General features: G+C 47.3%; 1 protein-coding gene across 2 annotated transcripts in view; it reads right to left on the reverse strand.

Moving 5' to 3' along the window:
* Nucleotides 1-22,955, reverse strand: part of PRKX (protein kinase cAMP-dependent X-linked catalytic subunit) — an 86,015-nt gene that overhangs the window by 49,743 nt on the left and 13,317 nt on the right. For both annotated transcript variants that reach the window (XM_057538026.1, XM_057538024.1), the window contains exon 2: nt 2,539-2,707. In XM_057538026.1, the coding sequence (XP_057394009.1) occupies nt 2,539-2,707 (169 nt within the window). The remainder of the gene's footprint in view (nt 1-2,538; nt 2,708-22,955) is intronic.

A 22,955-nucleotide genomic window follows, 5' to 3' on the forward strand; every position in this document is an offset into this window, starting at 1 on the left:
CAGATTGTGGGGCTACCACAGTGCAGAGAGATCACACTCTTGAAAAGAGAAAACCCGATTTAGATAACCTGGGGTCAAATTCCATCCCACTGAAACTAGGGCTTACAGCCTTGGTGATGGAAACAATTTAGGTACTTATCCAAAAGCAAGGAACATCAGAATACAGAATCTGTGTCCCTCTGGACTCGGCAATCTACCCTAGCTGATGAGGAAACCGCCTGATTAGCTGTCAGAGTAAAGGAAGCGGAGTTATCTGACTAAAGCTCTGTTTTTCATGCTCCTCCTTTTCCCTATTCCCTTTTAACTTCCCAAAGCTCAAGGATTCTATCTTGGGGACTCCTCTGACGTAGTTAGAAAGCATCTCCAGAACCCATCACCTAGGCTGGTCCCCACTCCGGGAGACGACGGGGTGTGTGTTACTTTGCTGGGGCTGCCGTAACAGAAGACCACGAACTGGGTGGCTTAAACAACAGAAGTGCATCCTCTCGTAGTTCTGGAGGCTAGAAGTCCAAGATCAGGGTGTTGGTGGGGGTGGGTCCTTCTAGAATCTCCAGGGAAGGATCCATCCTAGCTTCTTCTACAGCTTCTGGTGGTTGCCAGCAATCGTTGGGGTTCCTCGGCTTGTGGCCGAATCACCCCCAATCTCCACCTCTGTCTTCACGTGGCTTTCTCCTCTCTGTGCGTCTCTGTGTGTCTTCTCCGCTTGTTACAAGGACACCCATCACATCGGATGGAGAACCCACCTTACTCCTATAGGACCTCGACCTACATCTTGATTACACCTACAGAGAAAGACCCAACTTCCAAATAAGGTCACATTCACAGGTACTGGGGGTCAGGGCATCAACGTATCTTTTGCGGGGGCGGGGGGACGACACATAATTCAACCCACAACAAGGTGGAGTTCCCAGAATTGGAAGCCATCCCCCGAGATTCCCTATAGGATCACCCTAATGTTTCCAGGGGGACGTGCCTGATCCCAGAAAATATGCGATGAGGTGAACTCAGCGTCCCCGCCAGCCCCTCGGCGACATGCCCGCCGCCCACGCACGGCCCTGGAAAGCGCCTCTCCCACTGGCTTCTCCCCTCTTCTCCAAACTTGTGTCTTCTCAACACCAGTGTCTCACACTTTTCGTTTTCACCATGAATTCCATCTGCTTTTCTTCCGTGTTCTCCTCATTTCACTGCAGACACATAACAGATCACGCCACTCGGTTTCCAGAGCAAACCGGAACCCAGCGGCCAGGTGCCCCGTCTTCCTGGGAAAACTCAGACACAAAGCACCCTCGGGGACACACCCTGGGGTTCTGGCTGGAGACTTCCTGTATTTGGTAAAAGCCCAAGACCGTTCTCCTAAATCACGTGAGAATGACTTGGCAACAGATAAAGGAGTCCACATCTCCTTCATAAAATATGTACTGAAAACCCTAGCAAACTGAAGTCTTTACCCAGAATCACTATTTCAGTTTCTAGAAGAGACACCAGAAGTAGAAGCTTTTCTTCTTTCCAGAAGAAGATCTGCACGCATGAGATTTTCTACCCATCTTCCCACCACTTCCCAGCGAAGAGGAGACTCAGAGCTGAACGGGGAGGGGAGGTGACTCTGCTGCAGCCGCTGGCTTTTTTGTGTTTCGATTTTAATGACCCAACAGCGTGAGGCTCTACTGACCCGTCCACGCGGGCCCAACACGGCCTTTGCGCTTCATAAAAGGAAAGTAAGACGAGAAGTCAGCTGCTTCCCTTCTGTCACCCCCCAAACATGCCACCCGTCCCTGCTCCGAGTGGCATTTCTAGGACACTGAGCCCCTGGGGTCATTCCCTGCGGATTTGTCAGCAGAGACGCAGATCATGGCCACGGCTGTAGTTAAAGCAAAGGCGGCCTTGAAAGAGGCAAGTCTGGGAGGCCAAGAACAGCTGGGTACTCAGGCCAGAGAGGGGGGCCCGCACCAGGCTGGGCTGGGAGGGGTCGGGGGCTGAGAAGGGGCGTGAGGAAGGCGGCGGAGGAGGTGGGAGGCGGCGGAAGGCCCCCGGGGAGGGGGCCGGAGAGCCCTCTGCGGACGCCCACACCTCTGGCCCCTGAGTGGGAAACGGCCTGACCCTCCGCCAGCAGAGAGCGTGGCAGAGAGAGGGATCCATTCGGTCCATATCGGGCAGCTTCCACTGGAAGGTTCTATGAGGCATCTACATGGGGACACTGAACGGTCAACGAGAAACCCAAGAAAGGATGCGAGTGAGTAGAGGTGAGCCGGTGACTGAGGTCCCAGGAGAACCCACTGGTCAGGCTGCCGAGGGAGCTGGGGCCGCGAGGAGGGGACAGAGCCTGTGGCGGGGCCGCAGATGCCCCCGGGGCCGCGCGGCTGGCACAGGGGGGGGGGGCGGAGCCCGGCGTCCCACCCCGCGCAGGCACTTGTGCGAACGGCGCCCTTCTCCGCGAGGCCGGGAGCGGAGATGCCGCAGGCCAGTGCGACCCGCTGTGACCGCGCTGCATCCCACCTCCCGCGGGAACACCCACCCGGGGTCCGGGAGGAGGGGACTCACAGCTTGACCAGGAAGGCGTGGCTGACTTCCTTCAGCACGGACTTCTCGTTGTGCACGTGCTGTTCCTGCTTCAGGCGGATGACATCCGGGATGCGCATCACCTTCAGGGCGAAGAAGCGGGTGCTCTTCTTCTCGCGCACCAGCTGCACGCGGCCGAACGTCCCTGTACCTGCGGCGGGGAGAGGCGGCGTCAGCGCCCACGGCCCCCAGCACGGGGGACCAGCGCCCCGGCGGCTCGGGCACCGCAGCACCGGGCGGTGCACCTGGAGCGCGGGCTGGGGCACAGGCGCCTGTCTGGAACGGTCAGTGGCATTGATACACACACAGGGTCGCTTGCCCCCAAACTGTTCTTTAAATAGGGGCGACTGGCCATCCTTTCTGCAAATGAGTCATCCCAGAGAAAACACACACACAGGGAAAGGCAGAACGGAAAAGGATGCCAAGTACATTCCTTCAGTGTGTCTTTTTCTTCAGGTTTTCTAAATCAAGACAAGACATAGAAAATAAACTTATGGTTACCAGAGGGGAGAGCAGGGGGTGGGGAGAGATGAATTAGGAGTTTGGGATTAGCAGATACACACTACTATATATAAAACAGGTGAACAACAAGGACCTACTGTATAGCACGGGGAGGTCTACTCAACATCTTATAATAACCTATAATAGGAAAGAATCTGAAAAAGAATAGATATGCATATATATAACCGAATCACTTTGCTGTGCCCCTGAAGCTAACACAACATTGTAAATTAACTATACTTCAATTTAAAAAATTGGATTAAAAAAAAAATCAGAAATAATTCTTTCCATGAAAAACTTGTGAATATCCCTGCCAGGTTCCTATTTAACCCACGAAGCACTGTATGAGAGGCTAATAAACTCAGAACTGTAGTACACGTGTTGGTGATTGCCACCGTCCTGTTAAAAAAAAAAAAACAAAAAGGCTAATTGTAATACAGCCCTGCTCACAAGCTTCTTCCTTTAACCCATTAATGCCAGCTAAATGCACTTAGTGTTTCTGTTAAAACTTGCCAAGGGTTAGAATCAAGTGATGCAGATACTAACAGAGAGAAAAATTTAAAAAGTGCAACCACTACAAACATGAAAGGAAATCAACAGTATAAATATAAAAGGAAATCAAACCCTCTTTTGTACCGTGCTGTGACACTGTCAACCCAATGTCTCTTCTTCCTCCTCCTCCTCCTCGGTCCCCCTCCAGCCCCTCCTCATCCCCTGAGCCTCACTGTGGGGTGGGGTCCAGCCGCTACCCCTCTCCCAGGCCGGCAATCACTTACAGGACCTCTGAGGTGAAAGATCCAAAGGAATTTTATCTACAGCCAGAGAAAAGGTAAAGTTGGGGGCAGAAAAATGACATCTGTATGTGTGAACCTCTGGAAGCTTATCCAAGACGGCTGTCCTTTCTGCCTGTTTATCGAAGAAATAACGCAGAGGAAGGCCGCTCCCAGGGGAAGAAGGTATGGAAAACGGCCAACAAATTGGGGCTCCCTGGCTGGAAAAACGGTAATCAACATGATGAGAAAGCAGGACAAAAGGAATTCAAGGATGGCTCGAAGAGGAAGAAGACCTTCAACACAACCATAAAGCCACCTTCTCCTCTTTCATAGAGTTGGGAATGCCATTTATAGCACTTGGTAACATGGAGAGGAAAACAAAGTTATACCTAAGCAGTACATTTGCGGGGAGGGCATTTTCTACAAATTAAAATTCTCAAGCTGCAAAATAAGTAAGTACATCTCCTGGCTTACGCAGCTGGGGTGAGGGCCATTGACAAGTCACCTTGGCTTTTTTTTTTTTTATTAAGAAAATATTTATTAAAATTTTTTTTTAATTTTTTTTTTAATCAGTCACCTTGGCTTTTAAAGGAAGTTCCCAATCGCGAATATTTTATTATTGCGGAAGTAGAAAGTGATGTACAAACATGAAGGAAAGAAACTGTGCCAGAAGAAGCAAATGATGAGCCCCAATACATTTTTTAAAAGTACATCCTCATCAAAAGATAATTCAGAAGTAAAAACAGAATTGTATCACAGTGAGGCAGCGTCGTGTTGACAAAGTTCTGTGGAATCAGATCAACACAGAGAGGCATGTAGGGAAAGGGCTCTGAGGAGAGCGAATTGATACAGTTTAGGTGTTTTCATGAGAATGCTTGTGTTTCCGTTTGGTAAAGGGCGCATGAGTGGGAACCGAGGACACTCGCATGGCATCTAGTGCAAGTTCTGCCTTTGATTTGATCTATGAACTCAAGGCAAACAAATTAAGCCGTTTGGACTCATTGTTTCCATCTCTCTGATAGAACAGGTAGATTACTATATAAATGTATCAATTGTCTTGCCACACGCTAAAATTCTAATGATGAAAAGAAAGACAACACAGCTATGACTCAACAGATTTTTTTTTTTTTACATTTCTGCCCGCAACATCTTTTAAGCTTGCTCTGAGTTGTGTGTGCTGTAAACACTGAGAATCAAAGCAGAGTGCCTGCGGTTCAGAGATGGGGGAGGTCCCTCAGCACCACAGTCAGATTACAGGAGGATACAGGGACATCATCTTGTTGAAGGTAGATGACACCAGCACGCTGTAATTTTTAAGCTGATCGGCTTTAATGCACTGAAGACAAAAACAACATTCAGTGGTGCTGAAGTTGTTATTGCAGTAGAAAGAAAAAGGACAAACAGCTTTTCCTGCTTGGTGCTGGCAAGCTCTCCAATATACATCCCCAGCTCTCAATATCTCCCGTTAGAAAGTAGGAAAGTCCGCCTTTTAGCTTTGCTGCAGGTAAGGATGGTTACATGACCCACCTGTGCCCAATAAGAGACGAAATGGAATATTCTTCAGTGTAAAAATGAAGGAAATCCTTGTTGATTATCTATTGTATATACAGTAGTGTGTGTATGTTAATCCCAAGCTCCTGATTTATCCCTCCCCCTCACGTTTCCCCTCTGGTGACCATAAGTTTGTTTTCGAAATCTGTGAGTCTGTTTCCGTTTTGTAAGTAAGTTCATTTATATCATTTTTAACTAGATGCCACAGATGAGTGACAGCATAGGATCTTTGTCTAACTTACTTCACTCAGTGTGATAATCAACTATACTCCAATAAAATGAAAAAACGAAGGAAATCCTGCCACTTGGGACATCACGGATGAGCCTTGAGAGCATTATGCTAAGTGAAATAAGTCCAACAGAGAAAAACACACACTGTATGATCTCACATATATGAGGAATCTAAAAAAAGGCAAACTCATAGAAACAGAGTCGACGGTGGTCGCCAGAGGTGAGGGGTGAGCGATGGGGGGAAATGGATGAAGGGGGTTAAAAGGTCCAAGGTTACAGTTACAAAATAAGTAAGTCCTGGGGATGTCAAGTACGGCATGGTGACTACAGTTAGTAATACTGTATTGTTTTGTTTTTAACACTGTATTGTTTACTTGAAAGCCGCTAAGAGAGTAGATCTTAAAAGTTCTCATCACAAGAAAAAAATGTGTAACTATGTAAGGTGATGGATGTTACCTAGACAGAGTGTGGTGACCACTTTGCAATATATACGAATATCCCATCATTGGTGCTGCACACCCAAAACTAATATAATGTTATACGTCAAACACATCTCAATAAAACGGGGAAAAAAAAACTATTTCTCAACTACACTCCAATAAAAATTTAAAAATTAAATAAAGGGGTCACCTTGAACACAAGGTATCTCTTTACTGTGAAGTCACAACAGAAGGGGGGGAAAAAAAAAAAGAACTGCAGACTGAGGTGCGGGAAAGTGCAGAAAATGCATTTCGCATGGTCAGAAGGGACTGACCTGCCCTTTTCCTCAGCCCCAAACCCACAAACTGTCCCGAGAGGAGGGAGGTCACAGAGGGACCATGGGAAAGCCTTTGCCCTGCAGACTCCAGGTAAAAAAAGCGACCGCCTTATTTTGTCTTTGAAAACCCATAATGTAAGTGAAGCAGATGGAAAATCAAAGAAACTAGGATTTAAGTTTGTGTGGATCATTTTAAGTTTGCTGGAACTGAAAACACTTGGGGAAAATCCATACAGAATGAGGACAGTTAAGAGTAACGTGGGGGCTTCCCTGGTGGCGCAGTGGTTGGGAGTCTGCCTGCCAAGGCAGGGGACACGGGTTCGAGCCCTGGTCTGGGAGGATCCCACATGCCGCGGAGCAACTAGGCCCGTGGGCCACAACTACTGAGCCTGCGCGTCTGGAGCCTGTGCTCCGCAACAAGAGAGGCCGCGACAGTGAGAGGCCCGCGCACCGCGATGAAGAGTGGCCCCCACTTGCCGCAACTAGAGAAAGCCCTCGCGCAGAAACGAAGACCCAACACAGCCAAAAATAAATAAATAAATAAATAAATAAATAAATAAATAAATAAATATTTAAAAAAAAAGAGTACTGTGGAATGCCAGGTAATTACAAAAGGAGAAAATGTAAACCACTCTGGGTTTTATTTTGGGGTCTGGGGGTCAGAGGGGTAATGAGAGAAATGATAGGGGGGCCACTCCCTCTGACTTCACCCTCCATCCCCCTCTGGTCTCCCCCCTTTTCCCACAGCACGTTCTATAGAAAAAATCCACTAATGGACCAACACGCCAGAAAGCCGACACCGCCCATCTGGACCCTACTCAACCTCTGTGCTGGGGGGGGGGACCCACAGTGGGCCTGGTCCTGTTTGGGTCACCTACACACAGTCTTTCTAACTCTCCTCCCACCAGTTGAGGGTTGAATTGTGTCCCCCAAGAGATAGATTCAATTCCTAACCCTGGAACCTGGGAACGGGAGCTTATTTGGAAATAGGGTCTTTGCAGAGGTGATGAAGTGAAAGGTCTGAGATGAGGTCCCCCTGGAGGAGGGTGGCCCTACATCCAATGACAGGGTCCTTCTAAGAGACAGAAGAGGAGAGACACAGACACAGAGGAGAAGCCCGGGAAGACAGAGGCAGAGACGGGAGGGAGGCGGCCACAAGCCCAGGGATGCCTGGAGCCCCCAGAAGCTGGAAGACGCAGGAAGGACCCTCCTTGGAGCCTCTGGAGGGAGCTTGGCCCTGAGACACCTTCACCTCAGACGTCTGGTCTCCAGGGTTCAGAGAGGATGAATGTCTATGGTTTTAAGCTTCCCAGTTTGGCGGTAATTTGTTATGGCAGCTCCAGGGGTACAAATTCAACCAAGCAATGCAAGGATTCTTCTAGCATCCTTATTATTTAATCACCTAATACTATGTGTTCATGTTTTTGCATACAGAACCGAACAGGATTTTTACTTATCTTCCTCCTGTTTGAGAACACGTTTGGAAATGAAAATTTACATTTTTCAAATACCCCAACAGGGATCTGCTCAAGTCTTTTGATACACTGATGTGGTTTGGGAAATCTGGGGAAATTTAAAGGCCAACACTGAGGACACCACACTCAATTGTCTTTGTCCAGATAGTTGATGAGGAGACACTCAACGAAAACAATTAGAATTCATAAAAAGAAAAGCCAGTCTGTTCTGGAAAAGTGATGAACTTTCCAAAAGCTTATCAAAAGAAGCATGCAAACCATGAGTCTGCTCCAAGAGAGAACAGGATGATAGCTAATAATAGCAACATGTTCTGGGCAAAGGAAACATTGCTGGGTTTCTGCTCCGGTGGGGTAAGCCCCTTGGCTGTCCTCACCAGGCACACGCCCCCGCCAGAAAGGGGAATTTCTCTTGGAGACTCTGAAACAGGAAGTTTCACCAGAAAGACAGCCAAATTCCACATTCCCTTTTATGAATTGCATTTGCATTTCATGTTTTAATTACTGGAAGTGAGAAGATTCCTCCTCTTACAAAGGATTTTGTAAAAGTGTATACGCATAGTGTCTCCTGCGAAAAATGGACATAATTAAGCTTACTGTTATGACACATAAGTCTGGCTTCCCAATGACTATTTTTTTTATCCTCGAGACTGCAGCAATCAAATGATATATGCAATACCCCTCAATCTTTTTCTAGATACCTCTGACAAAATTTAACCTTGAAGAAACACACTGATTTTAATTACTTTACATCATGGAGACCGTCGGCAGTGACATTATCTTACACACTTCCGTCTTGTGCTTTAAGGAAAAAAGACTCCACAAGAAAGGACGTATCCACTCTTTGATGATGAAAGGGGTAGAAACAAACCCTTTGAGGACATGTTTAAGGAGAACATTTACTTCACAAATAAAGGAAAAGACAACTTGAAATAACAGGACCATTATAACAACCCGCGGAGCAGAATCAAGATAGAAATTCCACCAAGGTGGAAATTAGCAAAGATTGGTTAAATGTGCAAAGGGAGTCCTGTACATAAAAACCGTATTTCCTGTGTTCTGTTGAAAATTAGGGAACTGAACCATTTTTTAACCTGACGAGAAATCACTTTTTCTTTTCTTCCTGTTTCAGAGATTCAGAAATAGTACTGCTTTCCTAAAAATGACTGAGTTCATGCTTTGAAGGGTCTGCTGTAAATAGGATGAAGTCTGGGGGGTAGGGATAAATTGGGAGATTGGGATTGACATATACACACTACTATATATAAAATAGATAACTAATAAGGACCTACTGTATAGCACAGGGAGCTCTACTCAATACTCTGTCATGGCCTATATGGGAAAAGAATCTAAAAAAGATGTATATGTATTACTGAATCACTTTGCTGTACACCTAACACAACGCTGTAAATCAACTCTACTCCCATAAAAATTTCAAACAATAAATCAATAAACAGGATGAAGTCTCGTCCACACAGCAAGGGAGGGGCAGTTATTCGATTATGCAAACATTCTTAGACACACACACACACATTTTCCATGCTGGGTCCACGCTGGGGATGAAGCAATTCTGAACAGGAAGTGCCACGGCTGCGGGGATGGATTCGGGGGTCTGAGACGTCAAGACCTGTCTTTCCCATTTGTGGGCCGAATCCAGCAATGAAAAGCATCAACTTCACCCTTCAAATCCATTCTTTACCCAAAGATCCCAGGGTGGCCTCCCGGGTGTTACCTTCTTACAACGGATAAGCACCTTCTGGACCCAGAATCAAAGCTCAGATTTCGTGCAGGAAGCCAAGCCTTTCCATTACCTCCACTGTCACCCAAAGAAGGCCCACTCGGGAGATCCTATAAAGCCAGTTCTTGGTTTTAACTTTGTCCTTGGTTTACGGAGGATGTTATCACTGGGGGTCCCAGAGGAGGGCACGTGGGGACACCCCTCTGTGGACTATTGTACAACTTCTCCTGCGTCTTCAACTACTGAATTAATCGTCTTAAACTATTTCTTAATAAAAAGTTCTTTTAAAAAATTGCGTCTGTCCTACACCCTAGAGGATCCTATGCCCCACGTGACCATCTTCAAGAAACCCTGTGTCCAAAATCCATAGATTCCAGATTTGACCAGAGACACTTTGCTAAAGGCATCGGTAGAGAAGGACCGATTGTACCAGCTCACCTGCCTTCTTTTTCTTAACCTGACTGTATCCTCCCCACCCCTGTCAAAAACAGGAAGGAACGGATACACAGATACGTGGACAGATAGAAAGAAAGAAAGGAGAGATGGATGAAGGATAGACAGATGACAGATAGATATGGGCTTTGTAAGCCTGTTTCCCAAAGAGGAGATAAAACTTCATCACGATCTGCCTGACAATTACCTGTAATCTCCATCTTCATTTAGCAACAGCCGACGCAACTTTAGGACAGTCCAAACCACTCCATCAAACCTTAAAGCACAGAGAGCTGGGAAGAGGATTAAATACACCCGTCACCCGGCTTCTGACGTCAATAAACCTCACTCCCGAAGACTCCTGGGATCTGGATGCCAACTAATTTCAACTCACTTCCCACAGCTGTCTGATAGAGAGAAACCTTTTTTTGTTTAATATTTATTTTAGTTATTTTATTTTTGGCTGTGTCGGGTCTTAGTTGTGGCATATGGCAGGCTCCTTCGCTGCAGCGTGCAGGCCTCTCTCTAGTTGTGGCGCGAGGGCTCAGCAGTTGTGGCGCGCGGGCTTAGCTGCTCTGCGGCATGGGGGATCTTAGTTCCCCAACCAGGATCGAACCCACGTCCCCTGCATTGGAAGGCGGATTCTTAACCACTGGACCACCAGGGAAGTCCAGAGAAAACTATTTTTTTTAATGGAACTATAGGTAATTTACAATGTTGTTAGTTTCAGTTTACAGCAAGTGATTCAGTTCTTTATATATATATATATATATTGTTTTTCAGATTCTTTTCCATTATAGGTTATTACAAGATATTGAGTACAGTTCCCTGTGCTCTACAGTAGGTCCTTGTTGATTATCTATTTTATACATAGTAGTGTGTACCTGTTAATCCCAAACTCCTAATTTATCTCTCCCTCCCACGACCCACTATCCCCTTCGGTAACCGTAAGTTTGTTAGAGGTAAAGCTTTTTCAGGGGAGCATCTCATGATCACAAAGAAACCAACTGCAAGAGTTCTTAGTATGTATCCACCCTATCCTGAAACAGTCTGCACCCGCCCCTTGTATACTGAGCATAATCACACCCCAATGATAACGGCGATTTTTCAATACCTGTTTATACTGGTAGGAAGGGAGGTGAGCTCAGAAAGAGCTGACCCAACCATCTCTCACGAAAGACCTGCCTTACCGGCCATCCCACCCCCTGCATCCTCCACTTCTTTGTAACCTGCGATCTCTCTTGAAGTTACGATGCTCAGTGTGCCTTTCACTGGGGTATCCCAGATGCTAACAAGACAGAACCAGGCACGGCCAAGAGGGGAGAGAGAGTGAGGGTGGAGGAGACCCCACCTTCCCTGAAATGCAGGAGAAAAGACAGCCGACAGGCCAGTGATGGGTGGAAAACTTCCACAGGAGCAGAGCTGCCAAGAAAGGACGGCATCTCCTCCCCGTGGCGCTGGGAAAGAGGGCGCGGCGGAAAATGTGCTTCAACCCAGGTCCCCCTCGGCGGGGGCAGAATCCCCACACCCTGTGTATCACCTGCTGAGCCAGTGGGTTGAGCTCTGCGTTGGGGTTCGAGGGAACACTCTTCTTCCTCCCACTTCTATATGGTCGAAGTAGCTTAAGGTACAGAGGTTAACACAGGATGTATGTAATATTAAGGGCTGCAACTGGGAGACTTCTGAGCGACCCAGTGACCCTCAAGGGGCTACAGAGGGGTCTGGACCACGCTTCTGAGCCGAGTCTGCCTGAGGATCACACCCCCCCCCCCCGGCCTCGGCATGCCGCGGCCTCTGACGCAGCAATTCTGCAAGATGGGGGCCGGACAGAGGGTGACCTGCCCCCGATTCGCTAGCTCTCCCAGAGGTGGGAAGGATTCAGCGGACCCGCAGGCGAGGCTGGGACACGGCAGGTAGCCTCAGAAGCAGCGGTGTCCCCTGGCCACCCGGGGGGATCCGGGGGTCCCGTCCAACACCCTTCCACCACCAGTGGACCCCAAGTGTCACCAGCAGTCACCCCCTTTGCCTGGAACCCCGCCCGCCAGGTGCCAGAAATCACTTGTCTCCTCCATCCAACGGGAGCAAAGGTTTTATCTCCTTAACTGTTTAGACAAGTGAAATTCGTGTGGAGATGTTTGAACCAATCGAAAAAAGGATCTATAATTTCTAAGGAGGCTGAAAGAAGGCAGTATGTGAAGAAAATGTCAGTCCACTCTTGATAGTGATATGTGCTTCTCTATGTTGAAAAGACTTTTTTAAAAAAAATAAATTAATTTATTTATTCATGGCTGCATTGGGTCTTCGTTGCTGTGCACGGACTTTCTCTAATTGTGGCAAGTGGGGGACTAAGCTTTGTTGCGGTGCACGGGCTTCTCACTGCAGTGGCTTCTCTTGTGAAGCACGGGCTCTAGGCGCGCGGGCTTCAGTAGTTGTGGCCCGCGGCCTCGGTAGTTGCAGCTCACGGGCTCTAGAGCGCAGGCTCAGTAGTTGCGGCGCACGGGCTTAACTGCTCTGTGGCATGTGGGATCTTCCCGGACCAGGGCTCGAACCCGTGTCCCCTGCATTGGCAGGTGGATTCTTAACCACTGCGCCACCAGGGAAGTCCCTGAAAGGACTTCTGCAGAAAGATACAAGATACTAAGCTGGGTACCTGGAGTCGGCAGGGGATGGTGGTGGAGGCAGATGGGGGCCAAAAACAGGAATGCGTTTCCATGTATAATTTTCTTCATTTTTAAAATCTGTGAGCTGTAGAAATGTTTTAGGTACATGATAGTTAAATATGTTAAATTGAGCAATTCAATAAACATACATTATATAATTATTGCAAGATAATTACTATGCCACAATGAAAGAATGTATCATTGTAAAACCCAGTTCTTTTCCTTGAGGTTTTCCCCCCTTAAGGTAACATCAGAAAAGCTGATAAACTACAGTACATGACATCATGTGTCCCAAGCCTGCAGTTCTCCTTTTCAAAGTTGGCTTTTGGCAATTACGGCTGCAAACTAGTACAAACTTCTGTTTTACAGGGGAAAAAAAAACCTTTAGAAGCTGTTTTTTAAAGAATGTGTGCTAACTCTGATTAAAATTAGAATTGTGGAACTGTACACTTTGAAAGGGTGACTTTTATCGTTTGTGAATTATCTCTTAATAAGCAGAATTTACCCCCAAAAATGTGTGCTTTGGATAAAGTTATGAGGATTTTTTAAAAAAAACTTGGAATCTTTAACTTCAAAGATCAGCTCAATAAACTGGACACAATTCAGCTGAGCCCTGGGTAGGAGGGGTTAGAGTTGTGAGTTCACTAGTCTAGACAGATTTTAAAAAAACAAAAACAAGCAATGCCCTCAAAATGTTGCTTAGTCAAGCCACATTCCATTTCACAGCGCCTGGGGCAGAACAGATATTTCAGAACCACAATTCTTCTATTTACAGATTAATTACTAAGTTACACTCTCTCCTAAGAAAGATACAAAATGTATAATCACGAAAGAAACAAGAAACACAGGAAGTCCCTCACAGCAACCCCAACGCTAACGAAGGTAACGCAAGGAAACGCCTGGAATTCCTGGCCCTGCATTGGGCTCCCTAAGAGCAGATATGAGGGACTTTGAACGGCGCTTGGTGACTCTTTACCCAGGAGCACAAAGGTTGGTCTTTGTACTTTGACAACACAAGGCGGGCAGGTTAAAAGTCACAGCCCTGTACTGCATCCAGGGTGGGATGCGATGATGTCATAGCACCCCCCCAAAGTTACCAACAATGCACCGAGATGTTTCTTGACCTCAGCGTAATTGACACTCTGGGTTAGATAATTCGGGGGTCATGGGGGGAGGGCGTGTGCTGGGCACTGGGGGGTGTGGACCAGGATCCCTGGTCTCCACCCACCACATCAGCAGCCCCCCCCCGCCCCCTCCTGCATTTGTGACACCCCAAATGCCTCCAGACATTGTCAAGTGGTCCCCCGAGGAGCAGAATCCCCTTGGTTGAAGACCACTGGTATAGATAGATGGATGATGGATGGACGATCGATAGAAGATAGATAATAGGTAGGTGGTAGATGATAAATAAGAGTGATGACAGATGATAGCTAGATAGAAGAAGGTGATAAATGGATGGATGGATGGATACATGGATATAGAAGACAGATGATAAATGGATATATTGAGATAGGTACAGATGGATACATACATAATAGAGAAATATAGAGATGGTGGATAAATGATAGAGAAATATAGACAGATAATGGATAAATAGATAATAGGTAGACTGGTAGATGATAGATGGATAGATATGGATAGATGAAAGATTTGATAGATGGTACATAGATATAATAGATTAATGATAGGTGGGTGGATAGATGATTGATAGACAGACAGACAGACAGACAGACAGGGTCTCTCATGTCAACGCAGAGTTTCTCAGCCTCACCCTACGGGCATCTGGGGCTGGATGAGTCTTGGATGCGGGGCGTGCTGGCCCTGTGGGGTGTGGAGCAGCTTCCCTGGTCTCCATCCCCCCAGGTGTAACAATCAATGTCTCCAGACGCTGCCAAGTGTCCACTGGGGACAACATCGCCCCCAGTTCAGAAGCACCAGCTTGGAGCCAGACAGCCCAGTGGAACTTTCTGTGGTGACAGAAACAGTCTACGTCCGTGCCGTCCAACCCGCGGCCACAAGCTCACAGCGGCTCCTGAGACTGGGCGACTGGCTTTGATCGTCTTTCACGTGGCCAGCAGCTGTCACACTGGACAGCCTTCAAGGTGCTGGCAACTCAGCTCACGCTCAATTCTTGCGTCAGGTGTCAATCTGCCCCTCTGGAAGTGTAGAGAATGCTGCACCCCTGACAACAGATGGCTTATGTGGTCCACGCTGTGAAGACCACCTAGCTCCCTAGGCAAAAACGGGGTCAGGGACTTCCCTGGTGGTGCAGTGCTTAAGACTCCGCACTCCCAGTGCTGGGGGCCCGGGTTCGATATCTGGTCAGGGAACTAGATGCCACATGCACGCCACAACTAAGAGTTCGCATGCTGCAACCAAGGAGCCCGCGAGCCGCAACTAAGACCCAGTGCAACCAGATAAATAAATATTAAAAAAAAAAAAACACAACTGGGTCAATCTAATGAAGTGAGGCATCCGTCCCACCACTACTGATATATTGCTGTGCGTTGGACGCTCTGCACGATTCAGAAACAGCCACAGTCCACACAAGGCTGGTCCCCGATATCTTGTTTTGTCTTGTTACCATCGTGTGGGAAAGGCTGACAGTAAACGTTCATGGAAACAGCCATCCTGACTCTGACGCGCTCATCTGTGTTTCATGGGCTTCTCAGGCTGCAGGACTTCAGAACACAGGTGTGCTGAGGAACATACGGATGGACCTCGCCTCGGGGTGAAGGTTGGGAAAGACCTTCATTTTTGAGGAAGGGAAGTTTCCAGTGGAAATTGGAGGGTGGGGCAGACTGGAAAGTAGAGGCTCATTGAAATTAAGGACGGGTGGGACTTTTCCTGGTGGCGCAGTGGATAAGAATCCGCCTACCAATGCAGGGGACATGGGTTCCAGCCCTGGTCCGGGAAAAGCCCACATGCTGCGGAGCAACGAAGCCCATGCGCCACAACTACTGAGCCTGCACTCTAGAGCCTGTGAGCCACAACTACTGAGCCCACGTGCCACAACTACTGAAGCCCGTGCGCCTAGAGCCCGTGCTCCACAACAAGAGAAGCCACCACAATGAAGAGTAGCCCCCACTCGCTGCAACTAGAGAAAGCCCCATGCAGTGACAAAGACCCAACGCAGCCAAAAGAATAAAATAAAATAAAATAATTTAAAAATTTTAAAAAAAGAAATTAAGGATGGCAAAGGCCACAGAGAGAATCGAGATTCATGAGGATGGAGGAAACAGGGCAAGAGAAGGCAGGGATTCTGAAATCCTTCCATCGCGTTCTTCAGGCAACGGGGTACAGGAAATCACGCGGCGGGCAGGGGGAAGTGCCCGGCTGATCTGAGTTCGGCATGCTTTCCGTTGTTTCAGAGATTTCCCTGCGGTTGCAGAAGCCAGCAGGAAGGACAAAAGACTAGTGTGGAGTGAAAGAACAAATCCTGCATGAGGCTGGAGGGGGGGGGGATGGGCTGGGAGAGGGAGGGAGGAGATGCCCACAGGGTAGCGCTGACGCATCTGAGAAGGTCGTGATTTTAAAACTTGAAAAAAGATCCTGTACTTTTATAAAGATGTATTTTATATAGCTTAACAACACTAAAATATAGTAGGATTTTTTGAGAATGCTATTGTAATATGTTATTGTTTGCACAGACTTTTATGCATAATTCACTCTAAAAGTACACAGTGTATGGTCTACGAAAGAAAAAAAAAAAAAAAGACAGGAAACCCTGGCAGGTGTCCAAAGGGTCCATTGAGTTGTTCTGTTTTGGGGAGGGTGGTGACAAGTTCCATGTTGGACCCTGCAGATGCCTGGAGGAGCAGGGACGTACTGGGTTCAGTCGAGCCCCCAAAGATTCATGCCCACCCAGAACCTTAGGATGGGACGTTATTTGGAAACAGGGTCTTTGCAGATGTGATGAAGTGAAGGGTCTGAGATGAGGTCCTCCTGGATGAGGGTGGCCCTACATCCAATGACAGGGTCCTTCTAAGACAAAGAAGAGGAGAGACCCAGACACAGAGGAGAAGCCCCGTGAAGATGAAGGCAGAGATGGGAGGGAGGCGGCCACAAGCCCAGGGACGCCTGGAGCCCCCAGAAGCTGGAAGAGGCGGGAAGGACCCTCCCCTGGAGCCTCTGGAGGGAGCTCAGCCCTGGGACACCTTGATCTCACACGTCTGGTCTCCAGGACTGGGAAGGATGGATTCCTGTTTCAAGTCGCCTGGTTTGTAACGATTTGTAACAAGAGCCTCGGGAAATGAATATAAGGGGCCCCCTGGATGTTGGGGAGAGACAGACAAACCCACCCAACAGGCACTGCCTTGGGGACCACCCTGCAGCTCGCAAGAGAAAGGTGCAGCTGACAGCTGTGCCTTTGACAGCCCCCAGCTCCACGACGATAACTGAAGTCACAAGCATGGATCAGATCACCCTTTGGACTTTAGAAAATTCTCCTTTGTAATATCCAGCCGTCCTGTTGACAACTCTTTTGTTTCTCTCTTATTGGAACTTCCTATTATTGTTGATGGATACAGTATCTTGTCAAACTTCTCTGAAAACATGACTCAAAGTGAGACTTTTAAAAAAATTCCTCTTACGTTCCCTTGTTTGTTTTCACCTTCTCTGAGGTTCCCTGAATTATTGGCTTTCTCTGGGATCTCAAGTCTCTTGCTACCTTGATGTCTCAGACTGTGTAAACCTATCGAACGAGGCGAGTTCAGTGGTTGTTTCCTGTTAAGAATGAGGGTCTACAGAGGACCACTCATATTTCCACGTGTGAGTGAGGCTGGGACCCTCGGCATGAGAGAATTAGGAGAACATTACCCTTAGAGAGGAACCACTGCCTTCCGTCTCTTGACTAAATAAACTGTTCCCACGGTGCCGATGGTTTTCTGGGCGCCGTGCTCATCACAGGAGCTGTGGAGTTCTCCAGGGATCCCTGTGCTTCGTTACTCAATCCTTACTTTTTTTTCCTTCTTTTTGGCCATGCCATGCGGCTTGCGGGGATCCCAGTTCCCCGACCAGGGATCGAACCCGGGCCCTCGGCAGTGAGAAACGCCAAGCCCTAACCACTGGACCGCCGGGGAAGTCCCACTCAATCCTCACTCGTTAGAGCTCGTCTGGGGTCTGGCGTGTCCAGACCTCCCCACGCTGCTTCGCCCACACTACCCTACCCACTGCCGTCGGCTCCTGGTCGTCCGGAAGTCTGATGCGACTTCTACCCTGTGCGTGACCCCTGCAGCTCCTTCGTGATGTCTGTGTGTATCTACGTTATTCCTGTGTTCCTGAAAATAAACTATTATCAGTTTAATGGAAACTTGGGAGAGGGAGACTATGAGGGGTGTGTGTGTGTGTGTGTGCGCGTACCAGCAGGCAGGTGGCATCTGTGTGCAGTGAGGTTGCCACACGACATCAGAAGTCTCTGCACTACTGATACTATGTATACAATAAACAACTAATGAGAACCTGCTGTAGAGCACAGGGAGCTCTACTCAGTGCTCTGCGGTGACCTAAATGGGAAGGAAATCCAAAAAAAAAGGGGATGTATGTATACGTAGAGCCGATTCACTTTGCTGTACAGGAGAAACTAACACAACATTGTAAAGCAACTCTACTCCAATAAAAATTAGTGAATAAAAAAGTCTCTGGCAATATTTACAATGGGGAGAGGCTGGAAATAAATTACACACACACACACACACACACACAGACACACAGGCAGACCTCAGAGACACAGGTTGGGTTCCAGACCAACACAATAAAGCAAATATGGCAATAAATCGAGTCACAGGAATTTTTTGGTTTTCCAGGGCGTATAAAAGTGATCTTTCCCAGTTGATAGACTCCTCTGTAGTCTATGACGTGTGCAATAGCATTATGTCTAAAAAACAATGTACAGACCTTCGTTTTAAAATAGTTTCTTGTTAAAAACTGCAAACCATCCTCCAAGCCTTCAGGGACCCTTCGTACTAACATCAAAGTTCCCTGGTCACAGATACCATCACACATATAATCACAATGAAAACGTTTGAAATATGGCGAGAATGACCAAAATGTGACCCAGAGACACAAAGGGAGAAAATGCTGTTGGAAAAATGGCCCCGACAGGTTTGCTCGAGGCGGGGCTGCCACAAACCGTCAATGTATAAAAAACACGGCATCTGTGAAGTGCAATAAAGCAAGCTATGCCTGTGTATACATATATTTAAAACTATAACTTTCACTACATCTTCTCAAGGAAGATGTAGTTTGTCTTCTGCTGACAAGCTCAATCTTCCCATCAGTGAAGATGTTTTGCCCGTTTGAAAGTGTTTTGTTATGAAATCCTCAAGTACCCATGAGAGTATGGTTCATATAGAAACAGAAAAGATGCTATAAGGGGTCCGTGTGGAAAATGCAACCAGACATGTTTAGAAAATAGCAGCTGATAGTCAATCACTTTTGGAAAATATACGTATGCCTCTGGACATTTACTTACACTAGGGAAAGGAGGTCTTTTCGACGTGTAATTTATCTCAGGTGTCATAATGAATTAGGGGACAGCCGAGAATTTTATTAAAGGGCTGTTACCATTGGTATCACTAACAGTGTCTGAGAAATCACTTAAAAACGATCCTCAGGTAGTGGCACCCCAGAAGGAAGGAATTCTGATGTCTGATTTTGTTTACCTACACGACTGCTGAGATTCTTAAGTGTGTAAGCTGTGCTGTCCAATGCAGCAGTTACCAGACACATGTGGCTTATTTAAAGTCCAATGAAGTGAGGTTGAATCCAATAAGGAAGTTGGTGATGACCCAGCAATCCCACTCCTGGGCATATATCCAGACAAAACTGTAATCCAAAAAGACACATGCACCCCTACATTCATAGCAGCACTATTCACAATAGCCAAGACATAGAAGCAACCTAAATGCCCGTCGGCAGAGAAATAGATAAAGAAGATGTGGTACATATATACAATGGAATATTACTCAGCCATCAAAAAGAATGAAATCATGCCATTTGCAGCAACATGGATGGACCTAGAGATGATCATACTAAGTGAAGTAAATCAGACAGAGAAAGACAAATATCATACGATACCACTTATATGTGGAATCTAAAATACAACACAGATGAACTTATTTACAAAACAGAAATAGGCTCACAGATATAGAAAACAGACTTGTGGTTGCCAAGGAGGAGGGGAGGTGGGGGAGGGATGGATTGGGAGTTTGGGATTAGCGGATGCAAACTATCATATATAGGATGGATAAACAACAAGGTCTTACTATAGAGCACAGGGAACTATATACAGTATCCTGTGACAAACCATAATGGAAAAGAATATATATATATACGTATAACTGAATCACTTTGCTGTACACCTGAAACTAACACAATATTGTACATCAACTATACTTCAATAAAATAAATTTTGAAAAAAGAAGCTGGTACATCAGCTGGTCACCATAGCAACAGAGATTATAGGACATGGTCCTCCTGGCACCAAGTTCTGTTGGACCATGCTGCTCTAGAGAATCCAAGAACAAGAGAAGAAGTTTGCTATGAGAGAATCCAGGAGAGGCAGATGAGTCAAGAACTAGGCATACGAACATGCTGAACTAGTCCTGTTGAGTCTACTCCGGAGCCTGGCTCATGTGCATAATAGGGCTGAGGCCGCCATATTGCTCCCCAACTACGTGAATCATCCTTACTTCATGATAGGGGAGAATCAGGACTCAGCCCTAAACTTATTCTTGGTAACAGAAAACAGTACTAAAGTTGCATAATAGTCTTTACAAGGTTTAGACCATTCACGTGATAGTTAATGGAAAGCATGGATCCTGCTGAAATATCCCCCAGCTGACCAACCGCTGGGCTCTCGGAGCACAAGAATCTCTCTTCTTCTAAAGCCCCTGACCCCGATCCTTGTCTCGTCTCTCTCTAGCTGATCACATCCCTGAGAGGTGACCCTTCAATTCTTCAAACTGACCTCACGCTTTGAACTTTCGCCAGGGTAACCGACAGCCAGCAACACACCCATTCTTCCAGGGTCTGGCTGGACAAATATTCTGGGGTCCCTACTGTGCCCCAGGGTACAGAGTGATACAGAGTGTGGTAGACATAGACCCAGGCCACCTTCAAGCCCCTCAATGTCCGCTTCACAGCCCCCCACGCTCAAAGCAGCGCCTCTCAAACTCTCTGATCTCAAGATTTCTGGAAGCGCTAGAAATCTATCAAGAACCCTGAGAGGCGTTTGTTGGTGTGGGGCTTGGGGGTGCCTCTCGATAGCAGCCATAGTAACAAGTAAAACAAAATACAGAAAACACAAGAGCCCTCAAAGATGCATTTCACTGGTGGTCAAAGAGACAACCATCATCACACGTCAGGTGGCCACTGGAAACTCCACCCAACACTCATGCGAGAAGGAGAGAGGAAGAAAAAAGCAAATAATGCTTTCGTATTCTTACAAAAGTCGTAGTGACCTCATAGAGTCCCATAAGGAACTCCCATGGGCCCCAGGACCCCACTTTGAGAACCACTTTCATCTCAGCTATGGACCGACCTTAGCAACCCATCGCGTAACCGATGCGGTCTTTCAAAAGGCATTTCGTTCTGCCTCTTAAATAGACTATTTCGCAAGAGCCAGCATTTTCCAAACAGGATAAAGAAATATTTTTACAGTCTATTTAGTTTAGGCTCTGCAAAGGAGACATATTTTGAATGACTATGTTAGGTATTACAATCCGCCCTTTTCATGCTCACTTAGTATCTATTTTGTGATCATTTAAGAGCTCACGGCACCTAATACAGGCATTCTGAAAACCTGAACAAATGACACATAATCAAATATAACTGTCTCCCATTCAGAGTCTTTCTGATGATTCCCACTTCAAACCACAACCTTGTCACCAAGATCAAAGGTGTCATTTGAGAATGTGACAAAGACCCACTTTCCCTCAACAATCTTCCTCCAGGACTTCCTACCTGTCAAGGATATCCAATTCCCACAGCATAACCCTCATTCCCCAAAGACTAAGGACGGAGGCCAGGGGGTCTGGGAGGGAGCGACCTACGGGTCCCCAGGAGTCACCTAAAAGTCCCCCGTGGTCCCAGGCTGGGGTAAGCATCCACCCTTCATCTTTGCGCGATACAGGCGAACCACGTCCTGGGAGAGCACATGGAATCCAAACATCTACTAAGAAGACAAAAACGAGTGTGTCTCCCAATGCCCGTGCCTGAGTCTTGCCCAACTGGAGCCAGAGAACATGTTCATAACCCAAAGTACACTGTTCTACAAGCCCGGGCACGGCCACTCCAGGCAAAGTCAGGACAGCCAGAGACCTGTTTCAAAGGGCAATGAATGCCATGCCAGCCACTTGGGAAGTCAAGTTTAATGCTGGCAACAAATAAAATCGACAGAAAGACAATGTCTCCATTCCTCAAGAGCCTTGATAAAAGCTGCTCACTCCGCCTTGATGGCCCTCCTGCAAATCTGCGGTCCTTCAAGAATCCACATGCAAGACTCCTGCTGTCTGTGCTACTGAGTGATTCCTGGGCTGGGCTGGTGTCCTCATTTTATACGAATCCTGCCTTCTACTTTCCTATCACTGTGTGATGTTTGTCACAATTCATTACTCTTTTCTGGGCTGCAAAGGAAGCAGCCTGGAACCCGGACCGTCAGAGGTTGCACTGTTTCCAGAACAAAAACATTCTAAAGGGACAATTCACAAACCACCTTCTGGGGCAGACTCGGGACCGTCTACCTAGGAACTACCTGCCCTGCTGACTTAACAGGAAGGCCAGGCAGCGGGCCTGGCAACAGGAGATGGCTTTTCCCATCCAAAGAGGTGGCCGGTCTCAGGTTTCATCAGAGTATTTGTCAACGTCCGAAAAACTGGAGTGTTTTCAACAGCCAGAAGGGTTCTCACCCCCTCAGCCAAAAACTTGCCAGGGCACATGGGTGTGTGCACACCCGTGTATGCACTAGTGCAGGGAGAAACAGAAACACAGAAAATCACTGGATACTACAGAAAGAAGTCTGTTTCCCCTTTTACAAAGGTAGGCGATCTCCCACCGATAACCCAGGAGGGAAAGAGCTCAGTCCACACACCCACCCACCCCCCCCACCCTTCCCACGGACGGTTTCGCCAATGGCATCCCAAGTTCTAGACGGGGACTGTAAAGCTGATGTCTGAAGCTGACGGCGCCCTCCTTTTACGTTTGCTTTTAAGGAAGCCGAGCAGCTGTCCTGAAAGGCGCTGCACTTAGATACAGGCTTCTGGAGGAGGTGGGCGCTGACGCGTT

Source organism: Balaenoptera acutorostrata, chromosome X (assembly GCF_949987535.1).
Source record: "Balaenoptera acutorostrata chromosome X, mBalAcu1.1, whole genome shotgun sequence".
Lineage (NCBI taxonomy): Eukaryota > Metazoa > Chordata > Mammalia > Artiodactyla > Balaenopteridae > Balaenoptera > Balaenoptera acutorostrata.